The 15,079-nt window shown below is 40.6% G+C and overlaps 1 protein-coding gene across 6 annotated transcripts in view; it reads right to left on the bottom strand.

Annotated features, from left to right (window-relative positions):
* Positions 1–15,079, bottom strand: part of SOBP (sine oculis binding protein homolog) — a 156,852-nt gene that overhangs the window by 102,293 nt on the left and 39,480 nt on the right. For all 6 annotated transcript variants that reach the window (XM_072965669.1, XM_072965670.1, XM_072965674.1 and 3 more), the window contains one exon: positions 14,851–15,002. In XM_072965669.1, coding sequence (XP_072821770.1) covers positions 14,851–15,002 — 152 coding nt within the window. The remainder of the gene's footprint in view (positions 1–14,850; positions 15,003–15,079) is intronic.

The raw sequence follows: 15,079 nt of genomic DNA, 5'->3' as shown, positions 1-15,079 counted from the left end.
CCTGGGGTGTCAAACATCTTCTTGTCCAGAGCTGAATGTCAGAGTTACAAAGAATTAAATTTCGCTGATATTTAAATGATAAATGGCTGCATTAGAAATACAAAGGAAGGGAGCAAAAGGGCTTGAATGAGAAGAGGACTCCAGCTTGCAGGGAATGGAAATATGAATCTCACCTCTGTTTACTTTGCTGCACTTTAATTCTCTTCTCTCATCACATTTTTTATTTTACTTTTTTTTAACTCATCACATTTAATACAAAACAATACCCTAAATGAAACACTATAAGGCATCTAAACATTTCATTCAACTCTTCCTGAATTTCTATTTGATTCTGACTGTCTTGATTTAAGCTTCAATAAATACAAATAATTTCTACAAGCTCCATCCCTGGCCTTAGGAGTATGCCTCTTTGTAATTAATTCTCTGGAGTTTATCTGTTTTAATTCACTCTTTAAGTCAATATTAATGCTCTGGAACTTGGGAGGCCAATATTCTTTTTTACTTACTAAACAATTCAGGATACAGGAAAGTGAAAATTATATCATTAGTGCAAGTCTTTTTCTGGTGCTAAGGGGCTATAAGATTGGGGATTCTTTTTTTAAAAATCAGTATTGACTCACTAATCAGGTTTGAAGTTTCACTAGATTTATAGCAGAGACGTCTATCTAGTGTCTTCATATTTGATTCACTCATACTCATAGTCAGTGTACTATCGATGTTACCAGTTTAATCAGAAGTAAGAAGTTGTCAGACTGAATCATGGACCTCGGGTGTGAGTCCACCTTCTCTCTCTTCTATTTACCTGATGTAGCCTAAATCACCCCTTCCCTGGAGAATGGCCCATCAGCTATGCAGGGCAATACAAAGTGGGGAATGTTTTCCCAACCCAGAAACTCATCAACCTGAACCTTGAAGCATGACATCTGAATACCTTACTGCAAGAGCAGAAGCAGCTCACAACTGCTATACACGATCATTAACAACCTGCTTGCGTTTCCAGGGCTGCCTCGGTGGACTAATAAATATGCATTGTGTATTAAACCATCTGCCATGGAGTCTGACCCAGTCTTTCTCCATGATGGCCAACTGCAAAGGTTACCCCTGAGTGTTAAGAGGCAGGGTACACTTTCATTACATTTATCTTTACCAGTTATTTAGCTTTATTATTGGTTCTTTTGTCCTCCACAGAATACCTTTTCAGGCTCTCGTGTCCCATATTTGTATAGCCCAGAGTCTAATGAAAATATATTTAATCCTCCGTGTCAACTCTTTTAAAGTTCAGCATTAGTCTTTTATAAAAATCAGGTTAAAGAAGAACAAACTTCACATTTCCTGTGAAGATGGGACAAAGCTTGATTATCAGCATATTATTTGATATACTTTTGTCCACTCGAAAAGATTGTCTTTAATGCAGTCAAACATTTAAAAGCTACATATTTTTTTTACTCTAGGCAAGGAACACAATTGAGCCCCCTTCACACAGGAGCACATTCTGCTCTCTGGAGGTGCTTCTAAGAGGCAACCCATATCAGGGAGTATGGAGATTCAAATCTTTTGTTTCCTTATGTTGGCTGATGGCTCGGTGAATGGAAATGGCATTCCTCATTATATTTATGTATTTGTAGAGCAGGGTTTATTTGGGGGAGGGCAGGCAAGGAGAGAGAGGGGAGATATTCTTCTATGGTTTTTCAAATGAAAGCGATTTAGAGAAAGTAACAAACTTCTCCATCCTGACATCACTTCCAAATAAGCAATCAGTATATTAAGTGACACTACGCCTAATATAAACCCCTGGGACGGCATGCTACTAATTTAACTGTACTCCGAGGAATATCATTCACTCCTTACCTAGGTTCTTAGTCCAAGCAAGGCTTTATTCCTTGCCTTCAGCTATTTATTTTCCTCCAGGGTCCCTTCAGAAAGAGTCAGCCAAACTCTAAGTGAATTACTTCGATTTTGGAAAATCCAAGTTTACCTTACTTTTGCAAGGCTATATTTGGTCATTTTTATTTAGGTTTATGTTGAATGTTAATGCAAGACACAAGTACTATTTTTTTCTCAAAGGAGGCTTCTCAAATGGTGACCCTACAACTCTGCACTGTTTTGTTATTCTTCAGAGTCTGACTTTTCTCACAATTATGATAATGGAAGCTCACCAGTCTAAAAACCAGAGACTTTCTGCACATGTACCCATCTATGCCCCTGCACTGCCCATGCACAGGAACATACTTAGAGCATTACATCCATAAGCACCCAAGGGTACCCTCAAAAGTGGCTGGAGACCCACCCACCCCAAAGATTTCCCAGTTCTCAGATATGCTTACAGCTGTTAATAACACCAACAGCTACATTATACTTTATTTCCTTCACGTGCTTTGGACCCTGTGATTTATGGCACTTAAGCTTCTCAAATTTGCTCCAGGTGATTTTTCTTGGAGCTTCAAATTACCATTTAAGTTGCACCAAATTCCTATAAAAAACCTCTCTGCATCAAAAATACAGGCAGGGAAGCCACACCCAACTCTCCACATGCTACATCTTTCTCTTATGCTGCTTTCTGATATCCTTAGAGCACAGCTTCTGATACCCAATGTACACAAACACATTGTGTGTTTTCACCATCTTTGGTTGCTTTCTGACATGTCATCTGTTTGTCCTCTCCACTCTCCATTGGTCTTCTGAATTTCCTGAGACAGATTTTTCACTTTTCTAAAGGATGCCTTTTTAGTCTAATAAAACTTTCATACTTGTCTGCTTAATCACGCCAGCTTTACTGTCCCTTTTTTACTTTTTTTGTTTTTGGCTCAGAGGTATATGAACCATCTGTGCCTCGAAAACAGTTTGCTTAAATAGCCTCCAGGCAGATTTTATGGTTTTTAAGTTTTTTACTTTAACCTTCAGCCTGCTGTTAGCCATTTTCATCACAGTTTTAAAATCAGCCTCTTTTGGAAATGACTGTCACTATATGTAGTTTTCAGAAGTTACTGGAACTGGAAAGGAGGCTGCTGACTCCAGCTGAACTGTACGGTGGTTTCCATTCACGGTCCTGAGGCAGGTGAAGGTTTGGTTAAGCTTGATAAGGGTCATCTCTCTCTGCACCCTGAAGAGTGATGGAGACCCCTTTCATTTAGAATAGGCATGTCCACGTCACCCAGTTAAGACCCAGGAAGATTAAATCCCAGTTACGTACCTGCCTTTTTATTTATCACTACATTTCTATGGTCCTATCACCCTGATCCTAGGTGCTAAATGAAATGCTAGGCAGAAACCAAGATGACAGAGAAAGGGAGGAGAATTCCTCCCTCCTGCCACACCGTGTGCCATGGGAACCACCCTCCACAATCATGCCAGCAGACGTGCTGCTCTGTTTCTATTTTATCACAGTTGTCTAGTCTGGGGACCTGTGTGTCAATAAGCATTCCTCTTTGCTGGAATTTATCATCGCCCAAACTTCCTGTCTGCCCTGGCATTAACGTTAACATAGCTCTATAATTTCTCCCTATAGCAAAGCCACATCTCTTTCCACACTCAGTGGGGTAGGGGGTAGAGGGGAAATCTTTCCATCTTAAAGTAGCTTACCCATTTATTTTCAACCATCCAACCACATTTGTCATGACACTATTTTTTTCTCTCAAATCAGTGCATTTTCACCCAATCTTTTCCCTATGGTCACTGTTGCTTTTCTGATACATCTGATAACTAAAAACACTTAGGTTCTTATCATTATCATTGTTTTCTTTTTTATCTTATTTATTTAAAAAATTTTACTCCTCCAGGAGTTACAAGCTGTCAGTACAGTCCCTGAAATGAATTAGTATTAATGTGCTGACGATAGTTATGAAGTTGAGTGAAGAGTCAAGGAAGGCAGAAGCCAAGAGGCAAGCAACGAATCTCCAGGGGTCGGCAGAAGGAAGGAAGGAAGGAAGGAAGGAAGGAAGGAAGGAAGGAAGGAAGGCAGGCAGGCAGGCAGGCGGGCAGGCAGGCGGGCAGGCATAAACAAGTGGATAAATGGGATTCTTGTTCCAGGGAATATTCATTTGTTCAATGGTTTTTTTGCTTGGAGGGGAAGTTCCATTCCTTCGAAAGGAACTTGAAATGAACAAAGAAGTAGCAAGTCAGGGCCAGGATTGGAAATCACGTTGTGGTGTCCTTAGCCCACTAAGCTCTTCCTTCCCCATTCCCCCTACTTAACACCTCTCCATCTCTCAGATTTCTGTTCAAGAGCTACTTCCTCAGGGATGTTTCCAAATCTCCTGACTAGTCGGATCTCCCTAAGAGAGGCTCTCACAGCACTGTGCCCAGACCATCACAGCACTTGCCACAGTGGTGATTTCACATCTGTGTTATTATTAAAATAAATGTCCATCCCCCACTGAATTGTAAGCTTCATGAGGGCAGGAACCTAGGTTGTTTTGGGTTTTTTGAGGGGGCCACTGTATCTCCAGTGTCTGGAACATAGTAGCTGTTCAACAAATATTCATTGAATAAATAAATTAATTAAAAGATTAATTAACAACCGCAGCCTCCAAGGTCTCTGCTCTTTTGGTCACCTGAACTCAATATATTCAGCCTTAGACTAAATTAAAATTTGTTTGACCATTCTCCTTTCCCTTCTGTTTTCAGCACAGAGAAAGTAGCTTAAATGTGTAGGCGAGCAGACTAACTCTTAATGGGTAACAGCAGCCTCATCCCATCACCCATCCAGTCTCAGGCATCTGCCTCCCCACATCAAATATGGTACTTGGCCAACATCTCTCAGGCCACTGATACTGATCAAACTACATACTGGGCTCTCTGCTATTTTAACTGCACCCTTGTTCCTCTCCATAAATGAGTATATCTGACAGCTAACTATAATCCCTTTGTCTTAGCTCTGTGCAATCTCATGTTCTATAGAGTCCAAAAAGAATAGAAAGAGTCAGCACTTTGGTCCTGGCACTAAAACCAACATTCTAATTACAGGGTTTGTCAAAGCAGCTGGTCCTGGGCAGAAGAGGTAGTTCATCTAAGGGCCCTATGATGAATGTTAACCACGTTTTTATTTTTCAGTCCATACATGGGTTTCAGATTCCTTCTACATGACAAAAATCGATGGGCTTGACACATTCATTGTGTGAAGAATCCCACCTCATGGGATCACCTCTCCTTCTCTCCTGTGGACATTTGCTAGCACCTACCATCAACCATCACTCTGACTCCTTCCCTCTTTAAACAGTTTCCAGATTTTCATTCTGGTAGCTACCCTTCCCCATGCAGCTTCCCATGGGCTTTAAAGGAAAATGAGCCCAACTCCAATGTCAGAGGGAAGCCCTGATCAGCTCAAGATAATCAGAACATCCATTTGCCCTGGTCATAGTCCCCAGTTCAGGCACAAGCATGTGACCTAAGCAAAGACAATGAGTGTGAATTTCAAGACTCTTGCTTGAAATGCTAGGACATAGGCACTCTGTCTTCTGCTGGATGTGAACAAAGAAGCATATAGCTCTGACTGCCACTAGCAGCCATCCCATGGCCTCTGGAGAGCTTGCCTTGGAATTATGGCCAACAGTCTATACAGAAGAATATATAGACATATGAAGGGATGAGACCATGATAAGACCGCTGCACTGCAGGATCAACCTGCCCTGAAGCACACTCAAACTTAGGACTCTACAGTTCCATCAGATAAAAGACACCTTTTATTGCTTAAACCAGTTTGATTTGGGTCTTCTCTTACTTGCATTAAAAATCCTGATACACCCTGAGAGTATGCAATCACCAAATTGGGTCTACTCTTGGAATAAAACAGACTTTAGAATAATCTGATCCCAAAGATGGTCCCTTCAATGTAACCATCTCCTTTTCATCATGCTGCTTCTAGAGGTCGAGCCTGAGAAGCCTGTGGATTGTACAGGTCTCCCAGGACAAGAGTTGGGTTCTACAGAGTTTGAGCTCATGTTCTGAAGCATACCCTGTCTACCCTATAGAAAGAAAATTGCTGTGTCAGAACGTTTAACCAACAACGTCCATCCTTGGTTCATTTCTTCCCACAGCCAAAAGAAAGAAAGAAAAAAAAGAAAAGAAAAAGAAAACTAAATTTGTTCAACACAGTTTTGCTACTGGGAAATGTTTCATAACTATGAATGAATAATTCAGTGAAAATGATATTTTTAGTTTTCTATTGCCAGACACACCCAACTTTGATGGGAATGCTGTTGCCTTTCTTACTCTCCAAATCCCCTTTGCATCCAGGATCTTAAATGTATTACTTCCTTGACAGAGATCCAATCAACAAGAAAAATCAGATCATGTCATGCACCCTGCTCAACACCTTCCAGTAGCTGCCATCACACTCAGAATAAAATCCAAACTATTACCTCTCCAGCCTACGTGATCTGGTCCCAACCACCTTGATCATTCAGACACTCTGACCTTCTTGCTGTTGCTCAAACATGTTCCTGTCTTAGGACCTCTGCCTTTCAGTTGTTCCCCCTCCTCTCTAGAGCCCTCTGCTACCAGTTCTTCACATATCTAGCTCCATCACTTCATTTTTTCCCTCCCCACATATCACCTCCACAAAGATAACATCTGTGACCATCAGATATAAAACAGAATTCTATCACTGTCCACCCACTCACCCTGCTTTTTTTTTATAGCATTTTTCACTGCCTAAAATTGTGTTAGATATATACATATTTTGACTTGCATGTTATCTATCTCCCTTAGAGAATAGATTGTAAGTCCCTTTAAGGCAGGGAGTTTCATCTTATTCAATGATGTAGCCACCAAACCTTAAACAGTACCTAGCACATTATAGGAGCTCAATATAATTTTTTATTTTCTTTTCTAAGAATGAATGGATGAATAAATAACAAGGGTTTTTTCCTTAAGCTTGGCTAAAAACAAGCAAAAGAGCAGCCCAGAGGCACTTGTCTCCTGTTGGGCAAATTCCCCTTGTCTTTGACTATTTGCTTAACTTTATCTCACCTACACCTGGGTCTCTGTATCTCTAAACTCTTGGACACCAACAACTTAACTGCCTCCACTTACGAAACATACAATCCTACCAATGAGCACAAAAAGTGTCAGGGCCTTCAGAGATTCTTCTCATAACGAAGAGTTGGATGTACAGTCACAGACCAGCTTGTCATACTTTAAATAATATGAAATCATTCTATCAAAACAGAATACAAGACAACACATCATTTATTAGCTCCATACAGAAATCACCACTTTATCATGGAATGTTTGGCAAAGGCCTGTGAAGTAGACAAGCAGTCATGATACCTCAAAATTCCTGTTCCCCGCTGAACCCCCCAAATACACTCACTAGGATAGGAGCCAGCTCTCTGCTAATTAGCTAGTTAAGAAAGTGAAACATTCCATTTAAGTTAGTGTGACAAAAATTGGATGCAAAATCTTTCATTTATGTCATAAATTCTACTATCTCTGTGGGAAAAAATAATCCTTTCAAAGTCAAGGCAGTCACTCTTCCACAATCAAAAGTGGGGAAAAAACACACTTCAACATATTTATTAAGGAATTTTTCTATATGCCTCCAAAGCTCTCTCATAAATCAGTATATTTCCAAAGCACATTTGGAAGTAAAACAATGTGTATCTACTAACTGTATTTTCCTCTATTAGAAGTTGAATTAAGCAGAAAATACATTAATATCTGAATTTATTATAGGAGAGGTTAACCCTTAACCATAGCAAACTAATGAGGAATATTTTACCATGGAAGGATTAACTGGGCTCTCCAACACAATGCAACTTGACATTTTGGGAATTAAGAATAAATTGTATTTACTTACTTACTTTTCATCATGGGGATGCCTTACAAAGACACCACATGTTAAATTAAATATAACTCTTGAGTTTAATATCACTGCCTTAAAGAAATGTTGTTTTCAATAATATTCCAAAGCTTTTAAAAATAGTTCTCACAGAAGTAACACTACTACACTTAGGTTATCTTCAGGCCAAATTCAGCTCAAACATTCAGAAAATATCAATATAGCAGTAGTGAGCCCTGGAGCCTGGACCTGACCAAACCTCTGTTAGCAATGAGACAACAACACAAATTCTGGGAGGTTGGGATTACTGGACACTGCCTGCCATCTCCAGCCATTGATTATCTCTAGCTTTGTTAAAGACTACAGGAGTTTCATTTAACTAGAGTGCTCAGTAAATTGCAGCAGAGTTCAAGCATCCTTTATGGATTCATTAAACCATTGATCTGCCTTCTAGTGCTTGTAGTAGTGCCCAGCTCTGGCCCACGGCCTGTGTTTACAGATAACGCAACAGACTGATGTTTGTAACCTCCAAAGGCAGTCTGTCAGGAGGCATTAGATTCCGCCGTGTGCATGACCACCCTCAGAATGCATTGTTACACAGGGAATTTCCCAGTCTTAGGCTGAGCTGCTGGGGCAGAAATTAAGTGGCCTTCTGCGGCAAGATTTCCTTTATTCCCTCCTAATCTCTGATAATGTGAACAAAGAGCAAAGTGCCCAAGGAACAAAGAATTACACATGGCCTGCCCAATTCACACTTCTGCTTATGTGTACAAAAGCTATCCAGAGGTACTGAGATGGGGGAGAAACAAAAATAACCATGAGTGTGCCAACAGTTTGCATCTCCTGCATATGGCCCTCTTGGGTGTGCTAGGCTTTATGATCAGACATTGCAAAAGTGTAGGAGAGAAATTCTGGACTCAAACTACTACCTTAAAATATCTCAAAGCAAGCCACCTGGCCTGTCTTATGCATGCACTTATTTAGACAGTTAACATTTTTAACAAAGCATTTGAATTGACAGAACATAACTACAATCCTAGGAAAATGCACAATCATTCTCTCTTGGTTTCTCTAGACAGTGAGCTAAGCCCTCGTAGAAACTTCTCCCCTCAATTTAGTCCTTACTAGTAAGGTCTCATGACACCTTCCTTTTAAGGTCAGGCACAAAGACTAACTCTGCTGGATGTAGCTTATGATTGAAGAAGCCCGTGAAAACAACCCGTTACCTAATTCTTTAAAAGCTCATTCTTCAGATAAACCGAAACACTGTTAGCAGCGAGGTGAGAGAGTTGGCAATACGAGGGACTGGATCAATAAGGAGAACGCAGGTCCCAAATAACTAGATCCCTTCCTGATCATTCATTTCACCGAACTGCCCGCTGCCCAAACAGACACCCGGACTGTGAACTCAAAGCACGCGCATTCATCACTCTGCCGCCGCGGTCGCCAGAACACAATGTAGCTGATGCAATCTGACACGGTGGTTAATGCTAAAAGGGAGCGTGCCTTTGAGATGGATTGGATAATTACCGGCAGCTCAGATGAGAAAAACTTGATTTAAGTGTGTAGTATAGCATTAGCTATCACCAGAAGGATGGCCAGAGACTGTCTGAAAATTAACATTCAAGCATCTTTGTCAATAACCCTGTGTATTGAACTCTGGGTGACCAAATTCAGATCTATGAAAAGTACCCCCTCTTCCTTCAGCTCATTGAAAAGAAATGTTGAATAAAGTATCGAGGCTTGAAGCTATTTGGAGTTTTAATCATTTCTTTATAGTTAATCTAAAATATCTAATATTATTCAGAAGTTGACATCCATTCTGGGTAATAGATTAAAATTATTTGTTTCCCCCACAATCTCCCCAAATGGAGCCCATTCAAAACTAGACATGGTTGCTAGTTCTTTCTTTCAGTACAATGTTGCTGGCCCCATTCTGTCTGTGTTCTGGGTCTCCCTTAGACCAGTGTTTCTCAAGTGGTGTTCAACTGTTCTGGTAAACCCAAGATCACATGCTTCTCCCCAGGCTTCTGATGGATGGCTTCCTAGGGCATTGGGTCCCACCTGGCCTACAGAAGCGCCGCCCCAAAACTCCTTCTGCCTTTCTTCAAGAGCCTCGGCATCACTTCAGCCTGACCTACATGATACTTCACTGGCCGGACTTCTCCTGCTCTCCCCTCACGCTGAATGTGTTTCAAAGGACGAACACATTCCCTCCCCTCTGCTAGTGCTTTTTTCATAGGTTCTCCGCTGCAGCAGCTCATCAATATTCCATCCCATATTTCAAAATACCAGAGAGCAAGAAAACAGGTGGTTTTGTTGTCCTTTCCCCAGAGCTTCCTGAGGACACCCCTGTTTGTGGTGACCGAAAGGGAACTAACTCAGCCACTGGCCTGCAGATCAAAGCCCTGGGAGGTGGAGGCCACTCTATGGGTGGGCAGTGGGCAGGCTGGCAGCGCAGTTCCAAGCTGCTGCAGAACCAAAGCAATCCTGCAGGCCAGGGTGCAGGGAGACAGACCCAAAAGGTCCATTGGCTCCCCATAAAAACACAGTGAATCCACAGGAAGAACTCCGGTGTTCCCTAAGTGTTCTTGTCAGTCAGGAATATTTGCAAACAGCTGGCAAAATGAAGTCTGTGGCCTGAGCTTCAGGCAATCGGCGGACATTAACTATAAGCAATTTCTTAATGTCCTTCCCCAGACCTTCATGAATGATAGCCATTTCACAAATTAAATCTTGCAGGTGTTTAAAGGAACAAAGTAGACAGGTTATCAAGGCCACTGTAACACATTTCTGCTGCACTACTAGGTTCTATAGCGAAGTCTGAAACTGAGAATCTTTCCCAGTATATATTCAAGTTTAATAAAAAGACGAATAGTCTAAATAAAACGTAACTCCAAATAACACGATGATACATGCTATGTATCCAGGGATATAGTTTGAAAGTAAAGGAAATGCTTATTATGCAACATTCCCCTCATTGAATATTTGTTATTATTATCATGATTGTTAGGATTTCTTAATGATACCACCTGCAAATGTTGTTTCTGTCTATATAACATTTTTATGTTTAATTCATCCTTATCTGTCATCCACACAGGTTTCTTCCCACTATGGTCTGTGGAGGAACAGCAACACTGTGATATTGAAGAAGTATTTCAATCTATTCTTGTCTCAAGATATGGAAAAACAAGAACAAGGAAGCAAAACTTTGGTGCTCTTAGGAATGTGTGTCTGTTACTAAAGTATCAATGCCACTAATCCACAAAGAACGCTATAAATTTGGGATCCAAGCAAGGAAAGAAAACAATCATCCTTTACGTTGTCTGTTTTGGCCATTTGTCATAAATTTTTATTTCTTTCTTGATTTGTGGCCATCAGTTTAGACAATAGGATATTTCCCTTGCAGAAGGAAAAAGATCAAACACAGGATATTTAGAAATGACTACTATTTGCGGTCTTGTCGTTACTCTTGTTTTAGGAGGGATAACAGTTATAAAGCATCACTCCCTTAGGAAAGAATATTTTTTAAAAAGTGTCTGTTATTGTGCAGAGTAAAACAGGTATTACTTGGACTGAACACTTCAGCATCTCTTGAGAAACTGCAAAGGAGTCTCTGCAACCTTCCGACTCCTAGGCACATCGCTAGGCTAGAAATGTTCTTAAGTTCTTCTCTACTTGTGGCCTCAAAAAGGGGCTGGGAAAAGAATGTGCTTTAGTTCTCTGAAAAGCCTCCAGTGCATCAAATAATGAGATTGACATCCCATTGTTCAGCCGATGCCCACAGACTACAAAAGTATTTTTCTTACCCATTGTTTCAAACACTTTCGTGTCAGCAATCGAGCCTGCTGGGGATAAGGATTCTGCGAAATATGGTTATGAATTGACACTCTACACTTCTTAGAGCCAACATCCTGAAACGTGTAAGCTAGTAGTTAGGTTCCTTAAATGAATACAGCTGTGACTCCCAGTCCTAGCAGAAGCATTTTGAAGAAAGCCTACGTATTTTTGCAATCCAAACTGCTCTTCAAATTAAATTTTAAATTGGTTTAAAAATATAACCTACAGGCCATAAAGGGTTCCCTTGGCTTCAGTCCATCCCACCTTACTTCATAACACCAGGATTTGGGAGAGAAAGATGTGACATTCTTAACCTACTCCATCAAACAAACACAGAGACCCAAAGAGAAAGCAGGTTTCAGAAGCAAGTGAAATTTAAAGAGCCAGTTTTCAGTGGGCCTGCATTTTGAGAGTTGGGCTATTTTTGTCCTTGTTTGTAGCAGAAAATCAGTTCTTGCCTCTATACCCAAGCATTTGTGAAGAGTTTAGCATGGGAACCACAGGCACAGCTGTCCAATTTACATTCACAAATGCAGGTGTTGCTCAGACACAAAACAGAGGTCAGCTGAATACTGCTCCTAATTAGCTACCTTTTCTACTAGGATTTTTCTTTCCAAAGTTATGCCTGCAATTTGGGTTCAACTTAAGAGACCATTTTTAGATCCCAGCATGCTATCCACCAAGAAGCGGGCTGTCATTATAAAGCATAATTTACAGCATAGTTAATTTTACATTTTTTTAAGTCTACATTATACCTAGGGCAAAATTCTGTTCTGCACACAGTATTCACTCTGTTTTCCATCCACTCCTCAGTATTTTTAAGTGAAGAATTTAACCAGGAAATGTTTTGGTAGGAATGGGAAGAATTCTGCCTTTTTTCTAAGATTAAGAACCTCTACAATTTTAATAATGAGGACTAAAGACTTTTTGTTAAGTGATACAAGAAGAGAAGTAGCTATTTGCTATTGTCTTCAGTGGGGAACACCCTGGGGCTTATTACAGCAGTTCTTAGAAATGGCAGGATGGAGACTGGTATCTAATACAATCCATTAGGAAACCCAAGCTCTAAATGAAATGACCACAAAATCCTATCAGTTAACAGAAATGCAGCAGCTGTACGTGTTTATGGTAATATAATAGGATATTGTTGCAGAGATAACGCTCTTAAAATAAAAAAAAAAAAAGAATCCAGCAAATGATGTGACTAGTTTATTTCTCTATTTGAAAAACGAGAACGTCTGGTGTGGCAGGGCTTTGGAATACATAAATAAGCATGAAGATTGTAGAGAAGACAGGTATTGTATGTACACTAATGGGCTGCTGGGATCAGCTTGCAAAGTCACTGGCTAAACTTCAAACCACTAGACTCCTAGGTTTTGCAGGATCTTCAAAGAACTACCCCAATAACTCCTTGCAGGAAGTGAAAGGTTACCTACTATAAGTACCCCAAATGCTAATTCTTATCTTAGCTCCTAGTTATTCATTTTTCAAAACTGTATGCTATGGAAGTTTAAATTCAGTTTGACCTCAAACCTCATCATTATAAATATGTGTACATTATTTATATGGTATGTAATACTATTCTGGACTGTTTTTCCAAATGGAATCAGGTGCTTTTCTTCAGAGGCTTACTAAAGTAGGATCAATTTGTGTCCCTGGGATTATGACAAATTCATCTTGCTGGATTTTATTCACTACAGGCAGTCCATCAAGACTCAGAACCATAACTCTTCAGAATCATAGAAAGACAACCCCCACCCCTCTTCTACAGCCATTTTCTGGGACGGAATGCAAAGTATTTTGTTGTGGTAAGTAAGGCTTTGAAGATGAAAGCACTGGGTCCACTCTTGTGATTGTTACCCCAGTGCTCAGCATTCAAAACGGGAGCCCCAGGGTCTCAGAGATCATTTTAATCCTCTTATATTAAAACAAAACGTGTCTCCCATGCGTTGCTCTAACCACACTCCTCTGAAGCCTCACTGGCCCCTCCCAAGGGAAAGTGAACTTGACTGTTGACTGTCGCAAAAGAATTCCAAACAATTTCCTTACTTGCCTCCCTGCCCCAGTGAAGATTATGAGCCTAATTCTTAGAGACTGCTACTAAAATTCCACCCCGCTGAACTCTGCAGCCTAATTCTTTCGGCATTATGTTTTTTGGCAGAATGATGTGACCCAAATTTGCAAGAGACAATTTGCTGCAACAGTGCTTCTTGCAATGCAGTAAGCCCAAAATTAGCATTTCAGGATTGCAAATATCAGACTTTAAAAAAATTGGTAATTGTTTGCTTCAAGAAAGGACAAATCTCGACTTTGTATTATGGAAATGGAAATGCTTAGCAAAATGTGGATGATTTTATGAACTAAGGCAGATTCACAGATCAATGGAAAATAATCAAGAACTAGCAATGTACTTCCATAACTGGTGGCAAAATGCAATAGCAGTTCTTTAAAGATTAAAAATTTAGCTCTGTGTGTATGTGTGTGTTGACTGTAAAAACACCATGCATTCCATTTCCCATCAATGGTGGCTAATGCTATTCTAAAAGGACATTTTCAGATCTGAGATGTCTCAAAACAAAACCAAAAAAGCAAGCAAACAAACAAACAAAAAGAAACCCTAACTGTGGCTGTTCCTGTGTTCACCCACCATGCTTCTCACAACGCCGTGGCTGTGTGAGCAATGTTGGTTCATGTATTCTTTATTTCACCTTTTCTCAGTATCAGTCAACTTTAACATAAGGTGTCAAGACTTGACATTTTTCTTGATTAATTAGAATTTGTGGATCAGATTTTGGAAAGAGCCAGAGCAATATTCCCAGTGGGAACAAGAATAATGCTGAGTGAACTAAAGCCCTCTGGCCATGCTGCTGTGGCGAGTTCCTCAGCCTGGATAAGAAATCTCTACCGCTGATCTCTCGTGGGCTCTCATCTAGGTACTCTACTGCTGGAGAGAAGCTGTCACTTAGGAGACCAGCTGTGACCACCGCGTCCTCATCAGATCCATTCACCCTCTCAGAATTCAGACACCAAGACAAGAGAAATTGAAGAGCAAGTTACACATTAGAAGGGGATTCCTCATTCCAGAAGGTTAAGAATGACAGAGAAAGAGAACAGACAAAACAGAAAGAATACGGGTGCAGGGTGCGCAGTGAGTTCAGCTAGAAGCTAAGAGGCGCATGCGCCCGGGGTCTGGAGAGGCCCGCGTGGGCCGCCTCTGTCTACGGTGCTCTTACCTTATTTCTCTTGAAGTAGGCTCGTCGGCAGGCCGCAAAGCACTTCTCGCTGCAGAAGCTTTTCACCTCACTTCCCATACTCAGGGAATAGCGCTTGATTCCCACTTTCTGGCACCAGGCACACATTATTTGTACATTTGACACATCATCTTCTATAATAAAAGTATAAGAAAAATGTTCATATCAGAAGCAAACATCCCTTCAAACTTAGACACACCCTGAACCTACC

The sequence above is a fragment of the Vicugna pacos genome, chromosome 8 (assembly GCF_048564905.1).
Source record: "Vicugna pacos chromosome 8, VicPac4, whole genome shotgun sequence".
Lineage (NCBI taxonomy): Eukaryota > Metazoa > Chordata > Mammalia > Artiodactyla > Camelidae > Vicugna > Vicugna pacos.
Note: the sequence above shows the minus strand (reverse complement) of the source record. Positions and strands in the feature narration are given on the sequence as shown.